This window comes from Trichosurus vulpecula, chromosome 7 (assembly GCF_011100635.1).
Source record: "Trichosurus vulpecula isolate mTriVul1 chromosome 7, mTriVul1.pri, whole genome shotgun sequence".
Taxonomy (NCBI): domain Eukaryota; kingdom Metazoa; phylum Chordata; class Mammalia; order Diprotodontia; family Phalangeridae; genus Trichosurus; species Trichosurus vulpecula.
Window position 1 is genome coordinate 32510285 of NC_050579.1, and position 20783 is coordinate 32531067.

Consider the following 20783-nt stretch of genomic DNA (forward strand, 5'->3'; position numbering starts at 1 on the left):
CTCCCGAGAGCGCGCGCCGGGCACGTGCGACCCGGGGTAGGCGCACCGCGCGTGCACTCATGCTGCGGCCTGGGGAAGGGGTGGGGGTAGGAGTGGCTTCGGGGCAAGCGCTGGGCTGCGGCCCCTTTAAGGCTCCGAAGGCCCCGCCTCCGCGGTGAGGTCAGCGCGCTCGCGTGCGTGTGACGCGCTGGTTGCCGCAGAGACGCCCCGCCCCCCGCGCGGTGCTGCGGAACCAGGAGCCCCGGGCGGCGGCAGCCGAGGCTGGACAGGCGGCCAGGGGCGAGGGAAGGACGACGACGTCGACGACGAGCGCAGCCCGGCCGAGCTGAGGCGAGAGCGGCCGCCGCGAAGCGGGCCAGCTGCACTGACGCCGGGCCCAGACATGGTGCTGATCAAGGAGTAGTGAGTGTCCGGGGCAGGCGGCCGGCCGGCGCTGGGACCTCCCGGGGCGAGGGCGGGGGCGCGCGCCGGGAGCCGGGAGCGCGCGTGAGGGGGGGGGCGGGAGCCCGGAGCGCGCGCGTGCCAGGGCAGCCGGGTGGAGGGGGGCCTGGGGAGGGGAACGTACTGAATGGGCCGGGACCCGGGCCGGGGGGCTGGGCCAGGGGCAGGGTCTGGTGCCCAGGGGTCAGGAGGCCCTCTCAGAAGGGGAGAGGAAGGGGGACATTGGGGAGGAAGGAGGCACCGCAAGGGTAGGGGGTGCTAATGAGAGGGATAGGAACGTTGGGGAGGAAGGGGGTGCTGAGGGCCAGGAGGACCGATGGGGGCACTGAAGGAGGGAAGGGATGGGGGAAGCGGGGTGGGGACTTTGGAAGGGAGAGCCAGGAAAGCCATGGTGGGGGGGGGGCCGTCCTGTGGGAGTGGGGAAGGGGTGCTGAAGGGGAGTAAAGGGGACTGTCTCAGATGGGATGTTGAGAGGCAAGGGTTGGCTGGGGTGCGATTGGGATGGAGAACAGGGCCTGATTGGTTGGAGAACCAAAGAGGAATAAAGGGGGAGATAGAAAGGTGCCCTGGCAGGAGGGTTCTGAGGTGACCTGGCAGGGATTGGGAGGGAGAGAAGGGAGGCTGATTGAGGTGAACCAGGGGAGGCTCTGGGTTGACAGGAACGGCTTGTGGGGTCGTTTGGGGTTGGGCAGACTAGAAGACGTTTGGTGGGGAGGTGCCCCAGAGGCACAGGGGAGATTGGGGTCACAGGGAAGGATGGGTGGGAGGAGTTTATGGAAGAACTGACATGATAGGGCAGGATTTGGGGGGGGGGTCATGGGAGATAAGGATAGATGATAGTTTGAGGGGCTGGAGGGGTGACAAAGAAAGATATCGGGAATATTGGAAGACAATCAGGAGTGTAATGGAATTTAAGGTGGGGGGAGGGAATTGGCAGAGGTTTGAAGGTATGTGGAGATTTCTAAGCCCAGTGTTGTAAAGGGATTGGGGTGAGGGATTGATCTGATGGGCAGAAATACAGTTCCCAAGACTGGGAGGGGCTTCATTGGCCCAAGTGATATAGAGACAAGTCATCCAAGGGGATAAGAAGGGGGAATCCTTGTATGGGAGGGAGTAACTAGGTAGCACATAATTCTTCATGCTTGTGGCTACTTTAGGGAAGGGAAGTGAGTCTTCATGTCTGGAACCCATGATGGGTGAGGATGTTAAAATTCTCAGATCTCCTGCACATTAGGAATAGTATTTCTACTTCTTGTTCTGAGTAAATGTCACAGAGCCATCTTCAAAGACGGTGGATGGGGAAATTGGGTACAATGTTAAGAGATCTCTGCGTCTTTGGTTGGGGAGAGCAAGGAAGGCTGTGGGGGATGAGTAAGTGTCTCCAAGGAGTACAGAAATGACTGACAAGAAGAAGCGGGGAGCTGGTGCAGCTTCTTTTAGGACCTTACTAGATAGATGCAAGTGGATGTGAGAATCTTTGGGTGTTTCCTCTCCTTGCAGGAGGGACACTTGGTTCTCATTCTTTAGAGGGTACAGTACAAAGGGGAGACTCTGGTGCTGTGGATATTAAGAGATCAGGGATCTAAGAGCTGTCCAAGAAAGTTTCTCACTGCACAGTAAGACTTTGAAATTGACCAAAGTACAGTCAGCCTGGTTAAGGCATTCTCCAGCCTCAGGACCTCGAAGGTGTTGGGATTGGGCTCCTTTAGGGTCTGCAGGGGGCAGAATCCAGTATGATCTTAGGGATATATATTGTTTGTGGAAAGGAGGAAAAGGTGGGAAATGTTTCCTTGGTTATTTTTTTCAGGAGAGAGGGAGTTGTAAGAAGGCTCTGGTAACTTTGGAATTTTAACTCTTCGTGCCCAAGTTAACAGCTTTTGCCTCTGTCCTCCTTCTCATAACAAAGTGCTGCAGGAATCTGCAGTCAGCTGCAGTTGGGAATTTTGTAGGGAGGGTGAGCCTGGAAGAGATCTAAACACTTTCCGAAGAGGAGTTCTCTCTGTTTGTTCTTTGATCTCCTCTGGTTCAGAGGCCAGTGGTGCAGCAGCAGCAGGCATCCATCTCCATTTCCTTTCAGAAGTGTGCTCTGCATGTGGGCATGTGTGTGCATGTGCCACGCACTGGGGCATGTGCACTCCTGTGCTCAGAGGAGGAGGGTCTGGGATACTTTGCCATAACTGCAGTGCTGCAGCTCCAGAGAAGGGGCAGAGTGAAGGTCACACTAACATGACACCGATTTGAGTCTTCAGACCAGGAGGTGGATGTTCAGTTGCCTTTGTCCTGCTCTCCAGGGCTGTTTCTAGGTGGTGGTGGAGAGAATGCATGGCTTTAGAGCCGTAACAGAAGCAGCTCTGGATAGTCCTGGCGGGAATTAACTCAGACAAGCCCACCTGCCTCTGGCTGGACTCAGGGGCCTGATGCTCTCCAAGTTGCTGTTGATTTTTCTGCTGATTCCTCAAAAGGAAGTCCTCACAGTCTAATTTCATCAAAATTCTGAATATGATTTTCCCTACTGTACTTGAATTTAAAAGGCTTGTTGTTTTCTAGGAAGTTTCTTTTGAGGGTGTAGGAATTCTTGCCCCAGAATTAAGAATATTTCTATGGTGTTTGCTTTCTCTAAAGAGAGAGAGGTGTCAGCAGCAATATCCAATAAACTGGATTATTTATATTATTTCCAGTTGTTCTGATTTCTTTATCTCCCTAGCAGCAGCTGCTCTGAGCCTATCAGATTTAGTCTGCCACTTTCACTTGGTGCTGGGGTCTTAGTTCACTGCCCTCCCCACCATATATGCTTCCACTTTCTCTGGGAGGCCTCATGGGCCTGTACTGTAACAGTTAATTGGTTTGAGGAGAGGGGCAGGATTTGAGGAACTGCACAGGAAGAAGGCCACTGCTCTTGCTTTCATTGATAGAACTTAACTAGACACTTGCAAGGTGCAGAAGGTTTCAGTGGCTGTCTCTGAGCCCTAGAAAATGAAATCAGGGGGCTCTGTAACTGGTTCACCAGGTCTAAGTGTGTGTTGCCCATTACTAAGTCATTGGTCTCCAACTGCCTTTCCCCTGAAGTAGACATTGGGCTTCTCTGCATCACCAAGGAGACTCTGCTTGTAAAGAACTTGATAAACCTCAAGAAGTCTGACAAATGTGAGCCTGACAGGCTGCATAGGAGAGCATAGTCAGCCTCTGGTTCCTGGTTACTTAGCTGGTGTGTGAATTTTCTCCAGGCCTCTGGCTTCCTTTTGCTCACTCATTGCCATCCTCACTAGCAGGGTGGGAGAAGAAGTGGTTGGTTTGGTTGCTTCTGAATTGCCCTTGAAAGGTGGATCCCACGGGCTGGGTACAACTACTAGTGAGACTTGGCCTCAGCTGTACTGTGCTCTTCTGTCAGGTCGACTGATTGATTGGTAGAGGACTTTGGTGGATGTTTGAGAATGAAGAGTCCACCAAAACATTTGGTTTGTCTTCATTCCAGTGCTTTGAGAACCAGCAGGCTGCTGAGCTTGGGTGGGGTGGGGGATGAGTGGAATGTCCAGGAGTAGAGGGGCTGCATGCAGTTGATGTCAGAGCTGCTGCTCTGGGGCATCAGGTGTAGAAGGCTAATTATCTAACAGGTGGGACCTGCAGGTGGTGGGGGGGGGAGTCAGCCAAGCTCTTCACCCCGGAGTCTGCATCACACATCAGTCAGCCTCTTCTGTTTCGACCAAACTTATCGATGGTTCCCCAGGGAGGCACCTCCCAATGTGGGAGCAGGAGGGGTTCTGAGTGAGTCATAGAGGAGGCTCCGGGTGCTCCAGATGAGTGTGCTGGGAGGTCACAGTGTATCTAGATTGTAATCTGCTCGAGGGCAGAGCCACCTTTCTTCCATGGAGTTCTCTATGTACTGTGCCACCTAAATTAGGACTTAATGAATCCTTCTAATGATGATCTAAGAGTCTTGCATGGGTTCCAGGGCCTGAAGCTGATACCTTGTTTTCCCTCTCTTACAGTCGAGTTATCCTGCCTGTGTCTGTAGATGAGGTAAGTCCTTTTTCCTGATCTCCTCTGTGGCTTTTTTTGTAAGTGTTTCTCTCTGGTCAGCTAAGTTGGAACTTATACTGCTCAGATTGCTTCCCTTGATTTTCACTTTGTCCACAAGTAGGAATGAGCTGTGCTTGTTTTCACCATCACTAGACCAGCTTCAGTTTGAAAGAAAAGGTCACTTTGCACCTCTTTTTCTCAACACTAAGGACCTGGCCTGGGTGCTCTCTTGGCTTGGCCCCAAGCTAGTGAGGTACCTGGGTGGCTTTTTACTGTATTACAGGCTTTGGGGTAATAGAGGGACACCTCCTTAGGTATGGTACTGGTCGTGTGGAACAGTGTGGATCTCCCTGAGGTGTCAGTCACTTAGGGAGTCTGTGGGAACTCTTTGTCCTTGCATGACAAACCAAGGCAGCCTATTGAGAAAAGAAAGAATGTACAAGGACCCTCCACACTCCCCCCCACCCCAGGCCCCTGATGGTGAAACAGAGTGTAAAAGTCTATTTCCAAGGGAAGAGAATGAAAACCAAAATGATTGGTTTACCCACTTGGCTTCTGGTTATGGGATGCTCTGGCCAAGTCAGCCTGAGGAGATTTCAGTCAGAGTACTGACTCAGCATTTGTCCTCTGGAAAGAGAAATGTCCCCCGGGGCTGCCTCACCTGCCCTTTTTCTCCCTTCCCTCCTCACTCTCTGCATTGTGGTCAGCCCCCTCCCCCCCAGATTTGAGCATCTGTGCACAGAGCTTCCTGGTAGGTCCCTGCTTTAAATACCCCCTGAATCTGTAAGCCTAGGAGCCCCAAAGGGGGTGGGGGCAGTGACACAAGCTTGTTTTCTGGTGCTCTCATCTCTGGAACCCCACCCATCCTTACCTTTGGATGATAGTTATCATTAGGGTTTCTGACTGATAACAAACTGCCTTATGCAAATAAATAGTACTTAAAAAAAAAACTCAGGTGAGCAAAAAAAAAAAAAAGAGGAGGAAGACACTTTTTATCTGTGGCAAGTGTCCTGTCTCATTTGCGGTCGCCATCCTCCATGAAAGAGGTAAGGAATACTAATGTGACCCTCCCAGAGGACTGTGCTCACTCTCAGACTACACATGTGAGAAGCATTGTAGGAAACTTAGAGATAGGCTCAAGGGGAGCAATGCGGCCAGTCACAGAGATTGAGGTCTGTGGAGGCCGAGGGCAAAGCAGGGATTCTTGGGAAGGATCTATGGAGAGATTTTAGGTGTTCTGTGAACTTGAGCAGGAATAAAAATGACTTCTTGATTTCACTAGAATTGGTTTCCTTTGTAATCCTGTGTAGTTTATATTATGATTCTGAGAAGGGGTCCACAGGCCTCCCCAGACTGTTGCCAAAGGAGCCCAGGACACACAAAAAGGTTAAGATAATGGTGGGGAGGGGTGCTAAGCCTGGAGGAGAGATCATCTTCAGCTATATTCACATTTTTTCCATCAGAGTTACAGTGAGTAGCTGTTTTCTAATTCTACAAGAAGAATTGTGTCTCCTTAGTTTAGGATATAAGAATTTTGGTTAGGACATAAAAGTACATGTCTTACTCACAAATTTTTAGGCACTGGACAAGTGACAGAGAGTGCCTGTGAAATGTCCTCTCTATTTGAGGGCAGCAATATCCTGGAGGGGCTCTGATTTGTCTGGGGGTGGCAGTGGCTGAGCCTTAGACCTTGAACACTCAACTCAGGGTGTCCAGTGATGTTCCCATGGCCTGGCATGGCTCTGGCTAGAAGCTGTCCCTGAAGGAGCCCCAAATACCCGAGTTCTTGAGTCCTTTTATCAGGTGATGGAGGCCCTCCTTCCAGGTGGAAGGTGCAGAATCACATCCAGCTCCTTGATGCCGAAGCCTGGAGAAGGTCTGAATCTGCCCTAGAGCGTCTGATCCCTGTGAAGAGGAGCCCAGGAGCCAGGTGGGGAGGCCACAGTGAGATTACTGGCGGCCAGGAGGCCAGCTCTGTCACTTTACATGAGGACAGTGAGGCCCAAAGCAGTGACTTGCCCAAGGTCACCCAGAGCCAGGATTTGAACCTGAGTCTTTGACTCCAAGCGCAGTGCTCCTTCTGCTACCATGCTGCTGTCCAATGGCTAATTGCTTATTATAGGGCCTGATGTTGGCAAATTGAAGAAATCCCTCTGCTCCTCAAGATTGGTTATGAAAGCATTTGGTTTTATCTGCTGGAGTAAGAAAGGGTTAATTTTTTTTGAAAGTCAGGGTTGGGGTGAGAGGGCATCGTCAGCTTGAGGCTGAGCTTGTTGGGTTTCACTCTGGTTTGGGGGAGGCTTAGCTGGCTAGGTCAGAGGAGTGTGTGGGTAACAAGCTACAGAACTGAGAGCAGTGCCTGGCCCAGGTCCTGGACAGAGAAAGTGGGGGAGGGGAGGATCTCCTTTTTGCCCACCCGTTCTAGTTATGAACTTCTCTTAGAGAACCTGAGAAAGTCCTGAATGGAGAGGATAAGGGTGCATAGGTGGGACTGGCCTTGAAGAAAGCTAGAACCAAGATGGGCCAAAGTCCATTGCCCCATCCTGATGATAAGTGGGTGTATCCCATGAATTCAGCTGAGCGCCCCATGGTCACTCAGACCTGCTTTGTGAGAGGCTGTCCTGAGTCATGGGGTGGGAACTCTTGAATTTGTAAGTTTGAGGAAGAATGATAGGAAGTGATGCTTTTGTAATGCCTTCTTTCCTAGGGGCCTACTTTAGCTCCTTGCCAGTTGTATGTCTGAGGGTTTCATTTTCCCTGAGGAGTTTGGCATTTCCTAGGAAGAGTTGCTTCATGTGCTGTGACACAAATCTCATACTGTCAGGATCTTTTCCTTCCTGTTTCAGTTGTTTGTTTCATTTTTTTTTTATTTAATTTTTTTTCAATGAACAAAAATCTGTTTTCCCTCCCTCTCACCTCCCTCTTCCATTGAAAAAACAAAAACAAAACCCTTGTAATAAATATGCACAGTTAGGCAAAACGAATTCTCACGTTGGCTGCGTCCAGAAATGTCTGTCTCCTTCCACACCCTGAATCCACAGGCTTCGTTCATCATGAGTCCTCCAGACTCAGTCAGTCATTGCATCGATCAGAATTCTTCAGTTGTTTCTTTACAGTGTTATTGTTGCTATAGAAATGGTTCTCCTGGTTCTGCTCATTTCACTCTGTATCAGGTCATTAAAATCTTCCCAGGTTTCTCTGAGGCTGTCTTTTTTGTCATTCCTTACAGCCCTGGAGTATGGCACGGCCATCATCTGGCCTGGTTCCATTTCAAAGTGCACAGTACTGGGGCTCCTCCTCACTGGGTGTGTCTGCCATGCCCTCCTATCTGGGGGAAGACCTGCCCATTGCTCTTTCGGGTAGTGCAGTTTCACTTCTCCTTTCCCAAGACGTCTCCAAGGCTTCATCTCTTTTTGGGTGCCCAGGCTCACACTGTTGTGTGGGTGGAAGTAGCAGCTGTGCTGTGTTTTTTGTGTGCCTTGGAGTTCTGTGTTCACCCTTGTCCCCCACCCTCCCCCTGTAATAGGATTGCCAAATATGGCAGAGTTCCTGTTTTTCTCAGCTGAATTTTGAAGCCCTTCTTTGGGATAAGGGGACAGAACTCAAAGGATGTGGATTCCCCTTAGGCCTCGGGGACTTCATGGATTAGAAACCCTCTCTCTGTGAGCTTAGCCGATGTTATGGCCCCTTGTTTAAAGGCTCTCCCATCTGAGTCTGGCTATCTTAACAGAGTTGCTTCTTCCCCAAGGACTCCTCAGGTGAAGTTTCCCTCCCTCCCTCTCCCCTGCTGCCTGCCCCTGTGCGTCCCCCCAACTGGAGTTGGTGGAAGCTGAGTCTTACTTACCAGTCTGCCTTAGCAGAACTGCCTTGCCTTGTCTCGTTGGGATTATAGGATCAGAATATCAAGGGAGATTAAAGGGCGAAGATGCCAGCCCAACAGGCTGATCCTCTTAGAGCCTGACCTTTGACTCCTGCCACCGAAGAGGAACTGAATGAATGAAACACTGTTACTAAAGGGGATTAGTCTGTGCCTGGGGAACCCTGTCCCCAGCTTGTCCCATCAGGCCAGTCACACAGTTCTCCTGGCTTTCGGAGGGAACCAACCCAGGCAAAAGTTCTCACAGCTCTTTTCCAACTGACGTTCCTGGGACACCTGCTCAGCCAGACTCTCCTCTATTCAGTGTGCATCCCAAGTAGGCCCTCTAGGATATCATAAGGCATGCTGGCAGTGCTGATGTTGCTTGGGATTGGCAAAGCTGGGAGGGCTGGCCATTAACCAGGGTGAGCAGAGGAAGGGACTCTGGGAGATTAACAGGTCTCATGATCCTACTGGAGCCACTCTTGGCTTTTTGTACAGTTTTCACCTGAAACTTTGGAGGTCAGGGGTCAAGGAGGGGTGCTAGGGGTCTCCCCCTGCTCTGCTGAGAAGCCGCTTCCCGGTTGCTGCCCTCCTGGTAGCTTAGCTCAGGGTAAAGTGATCAGTCACTATTTCAGCTGCTGTGTTCTTTGCTGTTGTGGACATTAGTGCTCTGAGAAGAGAAGGAAATCCTAAGCCCTTATTTTCCTGTAGGGAATAAGATGGAGAAGAGTCTCTTGTTTGATTTTTTTTCCCCCATACACTATAAGCAAATGACTGACCTTTGTTCCTTCCCTCTTCTCCTTGTGGCAGTTTATTACTGGTTTAGCTAAGGCTGAGATCATTAAATGTAGGAAATGAGTGCTTGCTGTTGTGCATCCATTCTTCCTCATTCTCCCATCTACCCCCTTTCCAGGTTCCAGGTTTAGGGAGGAAGATGGAAGGCCTGAGGTCTAACTAATCACTGCCTCGGACCTGAGCACTGAAGTCAAGCTTCACAACAGCAAGAGAAAGCAAATGACCTTACCCAGTGTAGCCTGTGACCTCAGGAAAGGGACATTCAGCATTTGCCAGCTCCTCAGTGCCAACCAAAAGGATGTTATGTATGCCCAGAGTACAGCCTGCAGGTCCTAGTTCATGGGGCTATGCTATTACAGGAAGCCGAGAGAGTCACTTTAGTGCCAACTAGCAAGACCTCAGGACTTTGGAAAAGGGCTAGGAGACATATTTGCTGCTGAGAATATTCTTTGGGCACCTTCCAGGATGAGGAGGAGCCTGACAGTGGAGACCAGAGAGAGGTGTGTCAGGTGGGAAGGAGCTTGTCACCTTCCCAGAGCACTTTGGTAAGAGGTGAGGCCTTGGGGTTCTGTGTAAGTGGATGGAGTGAAGCCCTTCTAGGGAAAGCCCCCAGGGCAGATTACTGCCCTGAGCGCCAGTAATCCATTCACCGGGTGGTGGTTCAGTAAGATCCCAGTCCTTGTCATTCCCTGGTCAGCCCTGGTGGATTGTTGGAGAAATAGGAAGGATGAAAACAAACAGGTGTTCTGCTGGGATACATAACTGTTCCATGCGTGCCTCTGTGCCAACTTGAGAGTCTTTGGGGCAACTCGTCTGTTTGGAAGAATTCTTGGCAAGGTTCTTGTTGAGCTCTTGAATGACTTGAATGCAACGTTCCACAGCCTTGTGGGCACAGTGATCTGGTTAGATAGTCTTCTGCATTTGTGGACACAAGGAACTAGATTATGTTTAACTACCGAGAAGCCATTAGTCCTTGGGTAATTCCTGTTTCTCTATTCCTTCAGTACCAGGTAGGACAGCTGTATTCGGTGGCAGAGGCCAGTAAGAATGAAACTGGTGGTGGTGAAGGTGTGGAGGTCCTGGTGAATGAGCCCTATGAGAAGGATGGAGAGAGAGGCCAGTATACCCACAAGATCTACCATTTACAGAGGTATGTGGAAGTGAGCGCTGGCTCCGTGAACCCAGGGGCTTGGAAGGACTCTGCTTGGTCTGATGAGAAGAGCCTTCCAAGGAAGCTGAGAGCTGGCCTCAGGCAAGAGTAGAAATCCTGGGGTGGCCACGGTCATCTGGGGCGCCTTCTGCTTGGGATGCTTGAGCGGAGGGGTGCTGGATCAAAAACATAAAGCCCCACAAATTCACTGAACTCCAAATCCTTTTCCTTCCTGAATTATGGACAGTGCCTTGCACGTAGTTGGTACTGAATAAATGTTTGTTGAATTGGAATTGGATTTGTTGAACCAGGATTCTTTTAAGAAATGTCTGTTGATCCAATCTGAACTGGACCTGGCTCTTAAACTGGAATAAAACCAATGCTGAATCAGTAGTTTCCAGGCTGAATCTAAATTTGTTTCATTTGGTTCACTTCCTGATTCGAAGTGGTCTAACTGCCAGGACAGTGATAAGAAAACATTTGGCACATGTGTCGGTGAGATGATTCTGAGGGGCAGAGAGAGCCAGGACTAGTTAGTCCTGGGCAAGATTCATGAGGCAGGCCCTCCCACTTTCCTGTTCAATGCACTGCCCCCTTAGGCATTTCTCCCCACCCTCTGACCCCCAGGTGCCTGTCAGCATGGTGTAGAATAGAAGGACCAATGGACTTGCAGTCAGAAGACATAGGTTCCATCACTGACTGGCCATATGACCATGGGAAGTCACTAACCTCAGCTTTCCCTTCTGTAAAATGGGCACAGTAATACTTCTATTACCTCACAGGATTGTTGTGAAGAAAGTGCTGAACAGACTGTAAAATGCTTTATAAAAATGTAAGCCATGATTGAGCTCTTACCTCCATTACCAATCTCATGACTGACTACAAGGGGTGCTACTTCCATCTCGTCCTTCTCCCTATCCTGCACCATTTGCATTTTTATAGGGACTTCTAAAGCCAAACAGTGGGGTTGATATTGGGAGTTGACAGTGATTTGGGGCCTCTACTGGGATTGTTTATAGTATTTGCTCAGTCCTCAGGTGGATGCCACTACTTTCTCCCCTTTGCATGATCCCACTCCAACAGCACACACTTCCAAAGGAGAGACTCCAGTGTATTCAGTCACTTCTCTTATCCGTGAGGATGTGAATAAAGAAATATTTGGCATTTTGGCATACTACCTCCAGAAGGTTGCCGACCCTCATTACCTCTGAGGTCTTGTTTCAGACCTGAGGCTCTCAAGCTGTGGTGGCCAGCCTCCTGAAGCCTGGATGAGCTGTCATATCCACTAAAGATCCAAGGCAGAAGATACATGCCCTGCTTGGCCATTCCTAGGAGTAGGATGGGAAGAACTGAATAGGATGGGATGTTTTATGCTGGGAGGCACACAATCCTTCACTTCCCAGGAGCACCACAGCGTCATCTCCAAAATGGTGGAAAGAATTGGCCACATCGGAAGGACAAGGGCACAGGAGCATGTTGGGGCCCACTTCCCTTGGGCGATCGTCAGCCACCCTGGCACACTGCTGGGCTGGAAGATCCTGAGGATTAGGTTCTATTTGCTTGGGATTTGCGCCTCCAGTTTCTTTCTAAAGTATAATTCTGGTCACGATGCTTCCTTGGCTTTTTCAGTGTTGGGTGGTTTTTTTTCCCCTACTGCCTGCTGAATTAATTCCAAACTCGTTAGAATAACATTGAAGCTCCTGCATGGGCTGACTCTCTCTACACTCTAACTAAACTCTCCTGTTTCCTGCCCATGTCCCCTGCTGAACCGTTTCTGTGCCTTCCATCCCCTCCTTTCTCATCTCTCCCTGAGGAAATCCTATCCTTCCTTCAAGGCCAGAACAAGTATCCCTTCTGGGAAGCCTTCCCCAATGCTCCTCTAAGCATAAGTGCACTCCATCTACTCTGTGCTGCACACATGATACCTCTGCTCATACCACTGGCCCATTCTGGGTTGCACTTTGTTGGGCTGGCTTGCATGCCTTAGAGTTTCTTCTAGATTGTAGTTCCCTTGATGGCATAAACTGTGTGTTTCTTCCTTGGGTGTATAGTGCCTCACACACAGTAGGAGCTCAACACTTGATAAATGTTTGTTGAATTGAATCCCAACCCCCGAAGTACCTACAACCATGCTCTGGAACCAAGGAGCACAAACTGGGTCAAGTTAATGCTAATTTCCTAATGGAGGTGGCCCAGAGGCCCACTCTGCTTTTGATGGTTTTGGCAGAGAAGCAGTGCCTAGACAGTCATTATCTTCGTCACTTCGTGATGCGTTAGGTATTGGGTATTGATCTGGGGAATCAGACTCGGTTGAGGCACAGCTGTTATGTCCTAAGGCCAAGTAATCTGGGGTCTCGACGTAACTTGCTCTCCAGGACTTATCACAGGAAGTTGAAGCTGTGGTCTGAAGAATCTGCTGTAAAAAGTCCGCTGTCTTCTTCCTCTCTCCTTCCTTTTCCCCATCCCCCACTACAGCAAAGTACCAACATTTGTTCGAATGCTGGCCCCAGAGGGAGCCCTGAATATCCATGAAAAAGCGTGGAATGCCTACCCCTACTGTAGAACAGGTGAGTATAGGAAGGACCAGTGGCTAAGGACAGAAGGTTAGAGAAGGGGAGGCAGAGGGCTTGGGGGTGGAGTTAGGCTTCTTTAGGTCAAGAAAAGGTTGGGGCCAGAGGCTGACTTCCAGCTGTTGTGTGCCATTATTGGTTGGTTAACATTGAGTAGACAACTAGGTGGGTAGAAACTACCAAAGTAGTTGTGCCCAGTAATTTTCCCTTTGGGCTTGGTATATCCTGATTGTGGGTGAACTTGAGATGTTTTTGTTTTGAGAAGAAGCTATAGGTGAGATAGACTCTGAGAGGTTATTTAAAATCCCTCATCAGAAGATAATTTCTTGTCTCTAGATTTGTATTGTGGATTAAAGAGAGAGGCAGAGGAAGAAGTGATACTGATTTATATCTCATCTTTTAAGAACAGACGATGTAGTGACCTGTTAGTATGAGGAAGCTATTGTAGAGACAGATAGATATACATGTCCCTGCCCAGTGGAGAGTGCCCTACATCGGGGTCTGGACCTTTGTGGCTGGCTGTACACCATGGATCTAAATTAGGAGATAAAACCGTAATGATTAAAGAGGAGTGTGACCTTGACCTTGGTCAGCTCTGTGTTCAGCATATTCCTGGGAGGGACAAGACCCTCTTTAAGAGGGCTTTTGGACATGTGGTCAGGGTGGCAGTTTGGTTTAGGTCTTCTGGTATCTTCCTTGTGTGGTTCAGGATCTTCTGGAACTTGCCTGTTTTTCTACACTGCTGGCCTGGCCCATGGTCACTATATACGAGCCCTTATCCACAGCCCTGAGCAATAATTCCTCATTGGCCTTCAGACACTTATACTGGTGTGGACGAGGGCAAGCATTGTCACTAAAAATGTTTTCTTGGTCTTAGACACTGGCTGCTTGGTGCCTTGTACTGTTTTGTACCTTCTAGGATCACACTCATAGATTTGTATATAGCTTCTGTGCTGTAGGCATGCAAAGTCTGATGCCATGAATTTGGGGAGTAAAAGGGCCATAGAACTATGTGCTCTTTGTCCTCCGCAGTCCTTGGCCCCAGGCTCTGTGGGCAGGGTGGAACATGGCTATTACTTGAGGAGCCATGGATCTCCAGATGGCCTCTTAGTTGGGTGAGGTCTCCAGAGGAAACATCCAACTCTGGAGTTTACTACTATGAACAAAAACATACTCATGAGTCAGAGTATATCATCACTTCAGCCTGAGCAATGGGCACATAGTGACTGTATTCCTGGAAATAAGACACGTGCCCTTTCTTAAAAGATGACGTGCAGTGCAGTGTAACTGGGTGTGTCTGGGCTTAGGCCAAAGGTGAATTTTCCCTGCATCCAAGAATGTTGTGCTAGGCATATTCGGTAGTTAACTTTAAGTTTCTTAAGTTTCAATTTGGCATGGAACAGTCCACGTTCTCTGCTTGGAATGAACGTCGTAGGCTGTTGCTCCACGTCTGGAGGTAGGGTTCTGGGCATGGTACACTGTTAGCCCCAGCAGAGAAGGGCCCCTGTGCCCTGTGTCTGCTTATTTCCTAAGGGTGGGTGGGTGGGGGAAGCCGCCATGAATTAGCTCATGTATTGATTTGCTCCTTGGAGAAAATGTTGGTGCCTCCCAATAGCTCAGGCAGGGCATGAAGGGCCAAGGATGCAGGTGGAGGAGGGAGAGATGATCTTTAGGGACACTGACCATACATGTGGAGAGACTGACGGTCTTTGTGAAATTAAGTATTAGACCTAAGTGGGTCGGAAGCATCCTCTCTGGAAAGAAGAGATATAAACAAATAGAGCTCTGGGGATTGGTGACAGATGGATTTTCGATCCAAATCCTTACCTAAATATTGAACTCTAGTTTGCAAAGGAAGGTGTTTAAGGTAGTGTGGACCAATATTTTACTTACCTTCTGAAGGCCTTTCATTTCATGAGAGGAGTAAAAACATAATTCAATTCAACAAACATTAAATGCCTACTATGTGTAATGCACTGTGCTAGGCTGTGAGGTGACAAAGATAGGCCATAAACCCTGCCGTCAAGGACAAGTCACTTGGACAAATAATTATGATGCAGAAGGTAGCAAGAGGGGAGGGGAGGAATGAGGATGAAGATGGCCTTTTTCCTCTTGGGTAGGGTCAGGGAAGACTTCACGAAGGAGGTGTCACCTGAAGCAGGCCTTTAGTAAGTAAAGGTCAGGGAGAAGCATTCCTTCCAGGTAGTGCACCTCAACCTTCAGCAGAGGTCTAGAGACTAGAGATCACAGGACAGCAAAAAGGATGGATGGAGAAGAGATTGGTCCAGTGTAACTGGAAAGTAGTATACATGAAGAGGATAATAAATGTTTATTAAGCACCTACTGTGTAAGGTACTGTGTTAGGTCCTGAGAATATAAAAAGAATATAAATAGAGAATAAAAAAAAATATAAATGGTAAAGTCCATGCCCATGAAGAGCTTCCATTGTGTTTGGGAGGCACAACACATGCACAAATATACATATATATTATGTGTGTATATATACATATCTCTCACAAGGAAAATGGAGGGATAGAAAGAGTATAGACAATTGAGGAATGAGGAGGTTCTTCATGAAGTGCCTGAACGGAGCCTTGAAGAAGTAGGATTCTGAGAGTTGAGGAGGGAAGGCATTACAAGAAGGGAGAGTGGCCCAGACGAGTTTGTGGAGGCCAGAAATGGGAGCGTTGAATGTGAGTGGTCCCTGCGGTAGCATGAAATAAGGAAAGGCAGCTTCCAGACTGGGGAGTGCCTTAAATGTTGTGTCTGTTGAGCATGTATGTTCAAGTCCCAAAGTATGAGGGCTTGGATTGGAAAAAGAAAGCCTAGGAGCTGAAATTGCTTAAAGAAGGAAGGAAGGAGGGTGACCTAGAGGCCAGAGGACATTGGTAACGAGGATCCAGCCTAGCTGATAGCAACAGGTGGAGTGAACCAAGGAAGAAAGCTTGCTGAGTAATGATGGCAGAGGGGTGGTATGGCAGTGGCAGGGAAGAGTCAGGAGCACACCAGCTCTTCCTGGCCCATTGTGTTGGGGCACAGGAGAGAAGGAGCTGCTGGTCCTGGAGACAATGGTTTTTGGAGACAGACTGGTTTCTGTAACTGCATCAAGTTAGAAAGAGTATGAAGAGGGACTTTATGAGATAAGGCTGCAGAAATGACTTGGAGCTGGACTGTGGAGGCTCTAGAATACTGGGCACAGGATTTGTACCCTGTAGGAAATGAGGAACTGATAGAGATTTCGGAGGAGAGCCTGGGTGTTATCAGGACATTGCATCAGGAAAATTACTTGGATGGTGGTGCCTAGTATAAATTGAAAGCAAGATAATTTAGAGGGCTGTTACAACATTGTGGGCAAGAAAAGGGGAGGGCTTGAGGCAGGATAGCATTATGAGGTACAGATATGAAAGCTGCTGGAGGAAGAGGAGCAATAGGACTTGCAACAAAGTACAGATGTTGGGAAGGGAACATCAGAGATGACCCTGGGTGACCTGGAAGCTGGTAGTGCCACCCAAAGAAATAGAGAGATTATTGGGAAGGGGTTGGTTTGAGGAAATAGAGGTGAAATTCCAGTTTGGAAAGGATGAACTGAAGGCCGTTCAGAAAGAGCTATAAGCCCAGGCCCTTGGAAGTAGAGCTCGGGGTGGGGCAGACTTTGTTGGGGGAGAGAGTGAGAGCAATCTGTGATTCGTCTGAATAGAAGTCAGAAATGGAGCCATGGGAATGGGTATGTAGAGAAAAGAGGATCATCAAGGACAGAAAAGGGGAGATCCACATTTAGGGGATGAGCCACAGAGGAACTCATGAGGGCCCAGTCACAGAAGCCATAGGGAAGGAGAGGGCATCATGAAGAAGCTATGGTTCTCAGTGCCCTATGGTACCCATCATGTCACAAGGGTCAAGAAGCAAAAGGAAGAGAAAAGACCTTTGGATTTAGCAGTAAAGTAGTTAATGGAGACATCAGAGAGAGTTGTTTCAGTAGGATGCTGGGGGTTGGAGTTGCTTTGCAAGGAGAACTGAATAGTGAGTAGGTGGTAAGGAAGTAGGGGGAGTGAGTGTATAGACTGCTCTTTCTAGGAGTTGACAGTGGAGGAGTGAAAAGATGTGTCGAGAGGGTGAAGCGAAGGTTTCTGTTTTGTTTTTTAGGGCAGGGGATACCTGAGAATATTTGTAGGCTGAGAAAAGGAGCCACTAGAGGAGAGACTGAGTGTGTGTGACCAGAGGGAATGATTAATGGAGCAAGGCCTAAAGGAGATGAGAGGGTGTGAGAATGTGAGGAGGGGGTATACAGCTGGGAGGCTCCGCTTGGCTCTGTATGAAGCTGGAGCAGTGAGGGGGAGAATTACTGAAGACACAAGGCGCTTTCACAAGGAGAAGTGGAGGGAATTCACCCAGGGCCCCATGTTGGAGCTGGAGGGCGTCAGTATCACCATGAAGGAGGGGGTGAAGTCATCTGCTGGGAGTGAATTAGAGACAAAGCGGGAGAGGAAAGAAGGCTGGAAATAGATGAGAATAGGAGCATTGATAAAAAGATGAATAAAAGGATGATCCTGAGGCTTCGAGGCCCTCCTTGAGGTTAAAAAGCTTAAGTTTATAGTGGATTCACGATGATTTCATGCTCTTGATTACATGGAGCTTCTCCCACACTCACTCTAGCTTCCTACTCTCTTCTTAGCTTCCAAAGTGATTGGTTGTCAAGGTTGGTCTTGGGGAAGATGGGGAGAAGCAATACCATTCTTTTGGTCCAAAAGAATCGGTTTAAAATTAGCTTAAGCTATCCTCACTTCTGTAGTATCCTTTGTTCTCTAACCAAAAGCCAGTTTCTGAGCCTTCCAACTCCACAAAAGCATGGTGTCCATCAGAAATACAGGCAGCTTCTGCACTTCAAGGACACAAGGTGAAGGCTTTTGTTGGGAGATTGTCCGCTCTCCAGTGACATAGGATCTTGCAGCCATTTTTCTCTGATGAATAATTGAGCCTTGCTTTCCGAAAGAGTCTAATTACAATGAGCAGGGGTACAGAGGGGATGGGATCTGGTTACAGCGAATGGAAGGGATGCAGAGGCTGAGTGGGCAGTGGTTGGATGCCTTCCTGCCTAGCCTCAAATCCCCAAGCCATTGATGATCTTGTCCTGCAGGGTGATGGGGGCTGCATGGGTCAGCTGACCAGGCTCTGTTCCCTTTCCCTGTCCGCTTGGAAAGGATCCAGAGAACAGATAGTGGCATGTCTTTAATTAAGTGCACAATTTGTTCCTCTGGGCTTCTGCTTGGCTAGCAAAACTCAAGGGGATGGAGGAAGCCTAGTTATTCCTGACTGGCCGGAGGGCCTGGTGGGACAACGTTGGGAAATGAGGCTGGGAGCTGAGAGCCACCTTGCTGCTGCTGGCCCCTGGGGGAGAGCAATTGTTCATTTGTCCTTATTAATCTTTTGTCTTTCTTCCTTCCATGGCCTAACCTTGGAGCAGTTATTACAGTAAGTATCTTTAAGAGGTCTGTCACGTGCGTGTTGTGTGTGTATGTGTGAGATCTGTGAAGAAAAGGGAAAGGGCAATCTAAGGTGCAAAAGGCTGCTGGGCTGCAGAGTTAGAGGAGGGAGGCTCTATCCTCCTGTAACCCTCCCAATGGTTAATGTGTTCATTGGCACAATTGCTCCTCGGTTAAGCTGCACTGGCATTCGGATTTACCAATTCAAGCCATTCTCAGTATGTGGGCACAGGAGACTGGGGCCAGGTGGCATCATCAGAGAACCTGGTTTCCTCTGAAAGGGATGGTCAAGTGGAACCTTTCCTTCCCTTGGGGTTGGGCCCTCACAGTGTTGGTCTCAAGTCTAGCTGACTTCTCTTCCCCCTTCTATGCTGAAGAGTTGGTGGCTCCAGGTCAGGGCTGCCTTTGGCAGAATTGTCAGACAGTCAAGGTCTGTTTTGTGTAGCCTGAGCTCTGCCCTCCCAGGTACCTCATCCTCCTGTGGGCAGTCAGGTACAAGCAATGCCCACTCAGATCTTAGCAACTTAATGTATTCCCCCCCACAGCAAGTCTTTGTCATGCCCTTCCCCATAGCTCTCAAATCTTACTGGCCTGGGTACCTCCAGAGTCCCACATAGCAGTGTTCTGCTCCAGGAGTGGCCTTGGGATTTTTGGAGGATGGTCAGTTGGCCTCATTACCTGGGCCTGGTAACTAAAAGATCATCTTATGTTGTTCTTCCTCCCCTACGTTGGCAGAATGAATATATGAAAGATGACTTCCTCATTAAAATTGAAACCTGGCACAAACCTGACCTTGGAACACTGGAAAATGTAAGTAGAGCTGTGGAAGACACCACTGGACCACCAGGCCCCACCTGGACTTGCCCACTGAGGCCTTGCCATTTGGCTCTAGGTGCCAGAAAAGGGATTGGCTCCCTCTCTTGGGGCCTGGTCCTCAGCGTTGCAGAAAGTGACTCCCCCCCCAGGGGACTTGCCCAACTTCCTTGGGCTGGTCTAGAGCACAATTTACACTGAATTGTAGTGATCCTGGGGAATAATATGACAAAGTGACACTTCAGACAGATAACCTACATATTGCTTGCCTTCTCAATGAGTGGGGGAGGGGCTGGAGGTTGGGAGAGAATATGGAACTAAAAATTCTACAATGAACATTAAAAATAAATAAGTGAAAATAAAAGATTTTTTAAAATAGAGAATTTTTTAAAGCCCAGATGCCCAGGCAAAGGCTTGAGGCACAAAGGTTTCATCTCTCTGCAGTGGGGAATGGGGTGATAGTCCTAAGGACTAAAGGGCTCTGCAGACTAAAAGGTTGACAACCACTGCTTTAATTATGTCAAGGTAAACATCTGTCCCCTGTTTATTTTGGTTGGTTTTGCAAGGACAGCTTCCCCCAGAGGGAATCCCTCTCTTGGCCTCCTTGGCTTTGGGAACCCTTCTTCCTACGCCTCCATTGTAGGGTGAGGGCTACCGTGTATCTTGTGGAAATCCTGGACTGAATCGTCTCCATCTTGCAGGTACACAAACTGGAGCCAGATGTATGGAAACACGTGGAAACCGTTTTCATAGATATTGCAGATCGGAGCCAGGTGCTGAGCAAGGTAGGAATTGTTTTCAAGGTGAGACCTGGTAGTTGGCCAGTGTAACCTCTGACAGGCTGGGGTGGTGTGAAGCCTTTTAGAAACAGGAGAACCATGTGTCTTTCAACTAAGTTGCAGAAGTTCCCTTTTCTTGGTTTGGGACGCTACTAGAGGAATCATGTGGTCAAATGATCTATCTCCCTGACCTGAAAGACTTCACCCTGGGAAATGATAACTGGTCTGGATTTCCCCAGATCAGCTAACAATGCATAGTACAGGTCTGCTCCATGTGGAATGCTGGATAAAGCCCCAGGAGCCCAGGAAGTGGGGAATGGTGATTTCTAAGATGCGGAAGAGAAGACAAGGTGTTTGATTTTGGGACCAGAGCCCTAGACGTGAGCAGCAAGACTCTGACAGATTTCTGTCTTCCTGTGGCTCTGTTTGGATAAGGGAGGATGGGCTATGGCCATCTCCCCCCACTCTCAGGCAGCAGCATGCATGCCCCTGCCTCATGAGTCATGCCCAGGGTGGCAGGCCTTCTATTTCAGCAGTCGTTCATTGCATGTTCTTCAGACAGATCTATTTGCGTGTCGATGAAAAGATCTGAATTCTACTTCTGTCCTCGCTTCCTCAAGTCCCCTCCAAGAAGGGAGTAGGGGTTTCTAGGAGAGCTCATTGTTTAAATGCACAGTAGATCCTCAGTTATTCCACATTAATGGGGGTGATTTAACAGATCCAAGAGAGCAGAGAACACAAACCACCTATAATTGGCTTTGGAAGACATTCTGTGTCCCCCTTCTTTTTCTGCAGAAGACTCACCCTCATAATAGATGATTAAAGTGAATTTGCATTTCCTGAGTCTCAGTCAGGTAAAAGATGGCGTGGTGAGCCAGA

The 20783-nt window shown here is 48.9% G+C and overlaps 1 protein-coding gene across 1 annotated transcript in view; it reads left to right on the plus strand.

Annotated features, from left to right (window-relative positions):
- Window positions 1-220: 220 nt before the first annotated feature.
- The window catches only part of PITPNA (phosphatidylinositol transfer protein alpha), a 37478-nt gene continuing 16915 nt past the window's right edge, over window positions 221-20783 (plus strand). The window contains exons 1-7 of the mRNA XM_036767520.1: window positions 221-402; window positions 4428-4458; window positions 10117-10262; window positions 12738-12829; window positions 18294-18301; window positions 19048-19122; window positions 19827-19910. Of these exons, the coding sequence (XP_036623415.1) occupies window positions 383-402; window positions 4428-4458; window positions 10117-10262; window positions 12738-12829; window positions 18294-18301; window positions 19048-19122; window positions 19827-19910 (456 nt within the window). The 5' untranslated portion in view covers window positions 221-382. The remainder of the gene's footprint in view (window positions 403-4427; window positions 4459-10116; window positions 10263-12737; window positions 12830-18293; window positions 18302-19047; window positions 19123-19826; window positions 19911-20783) is intronic.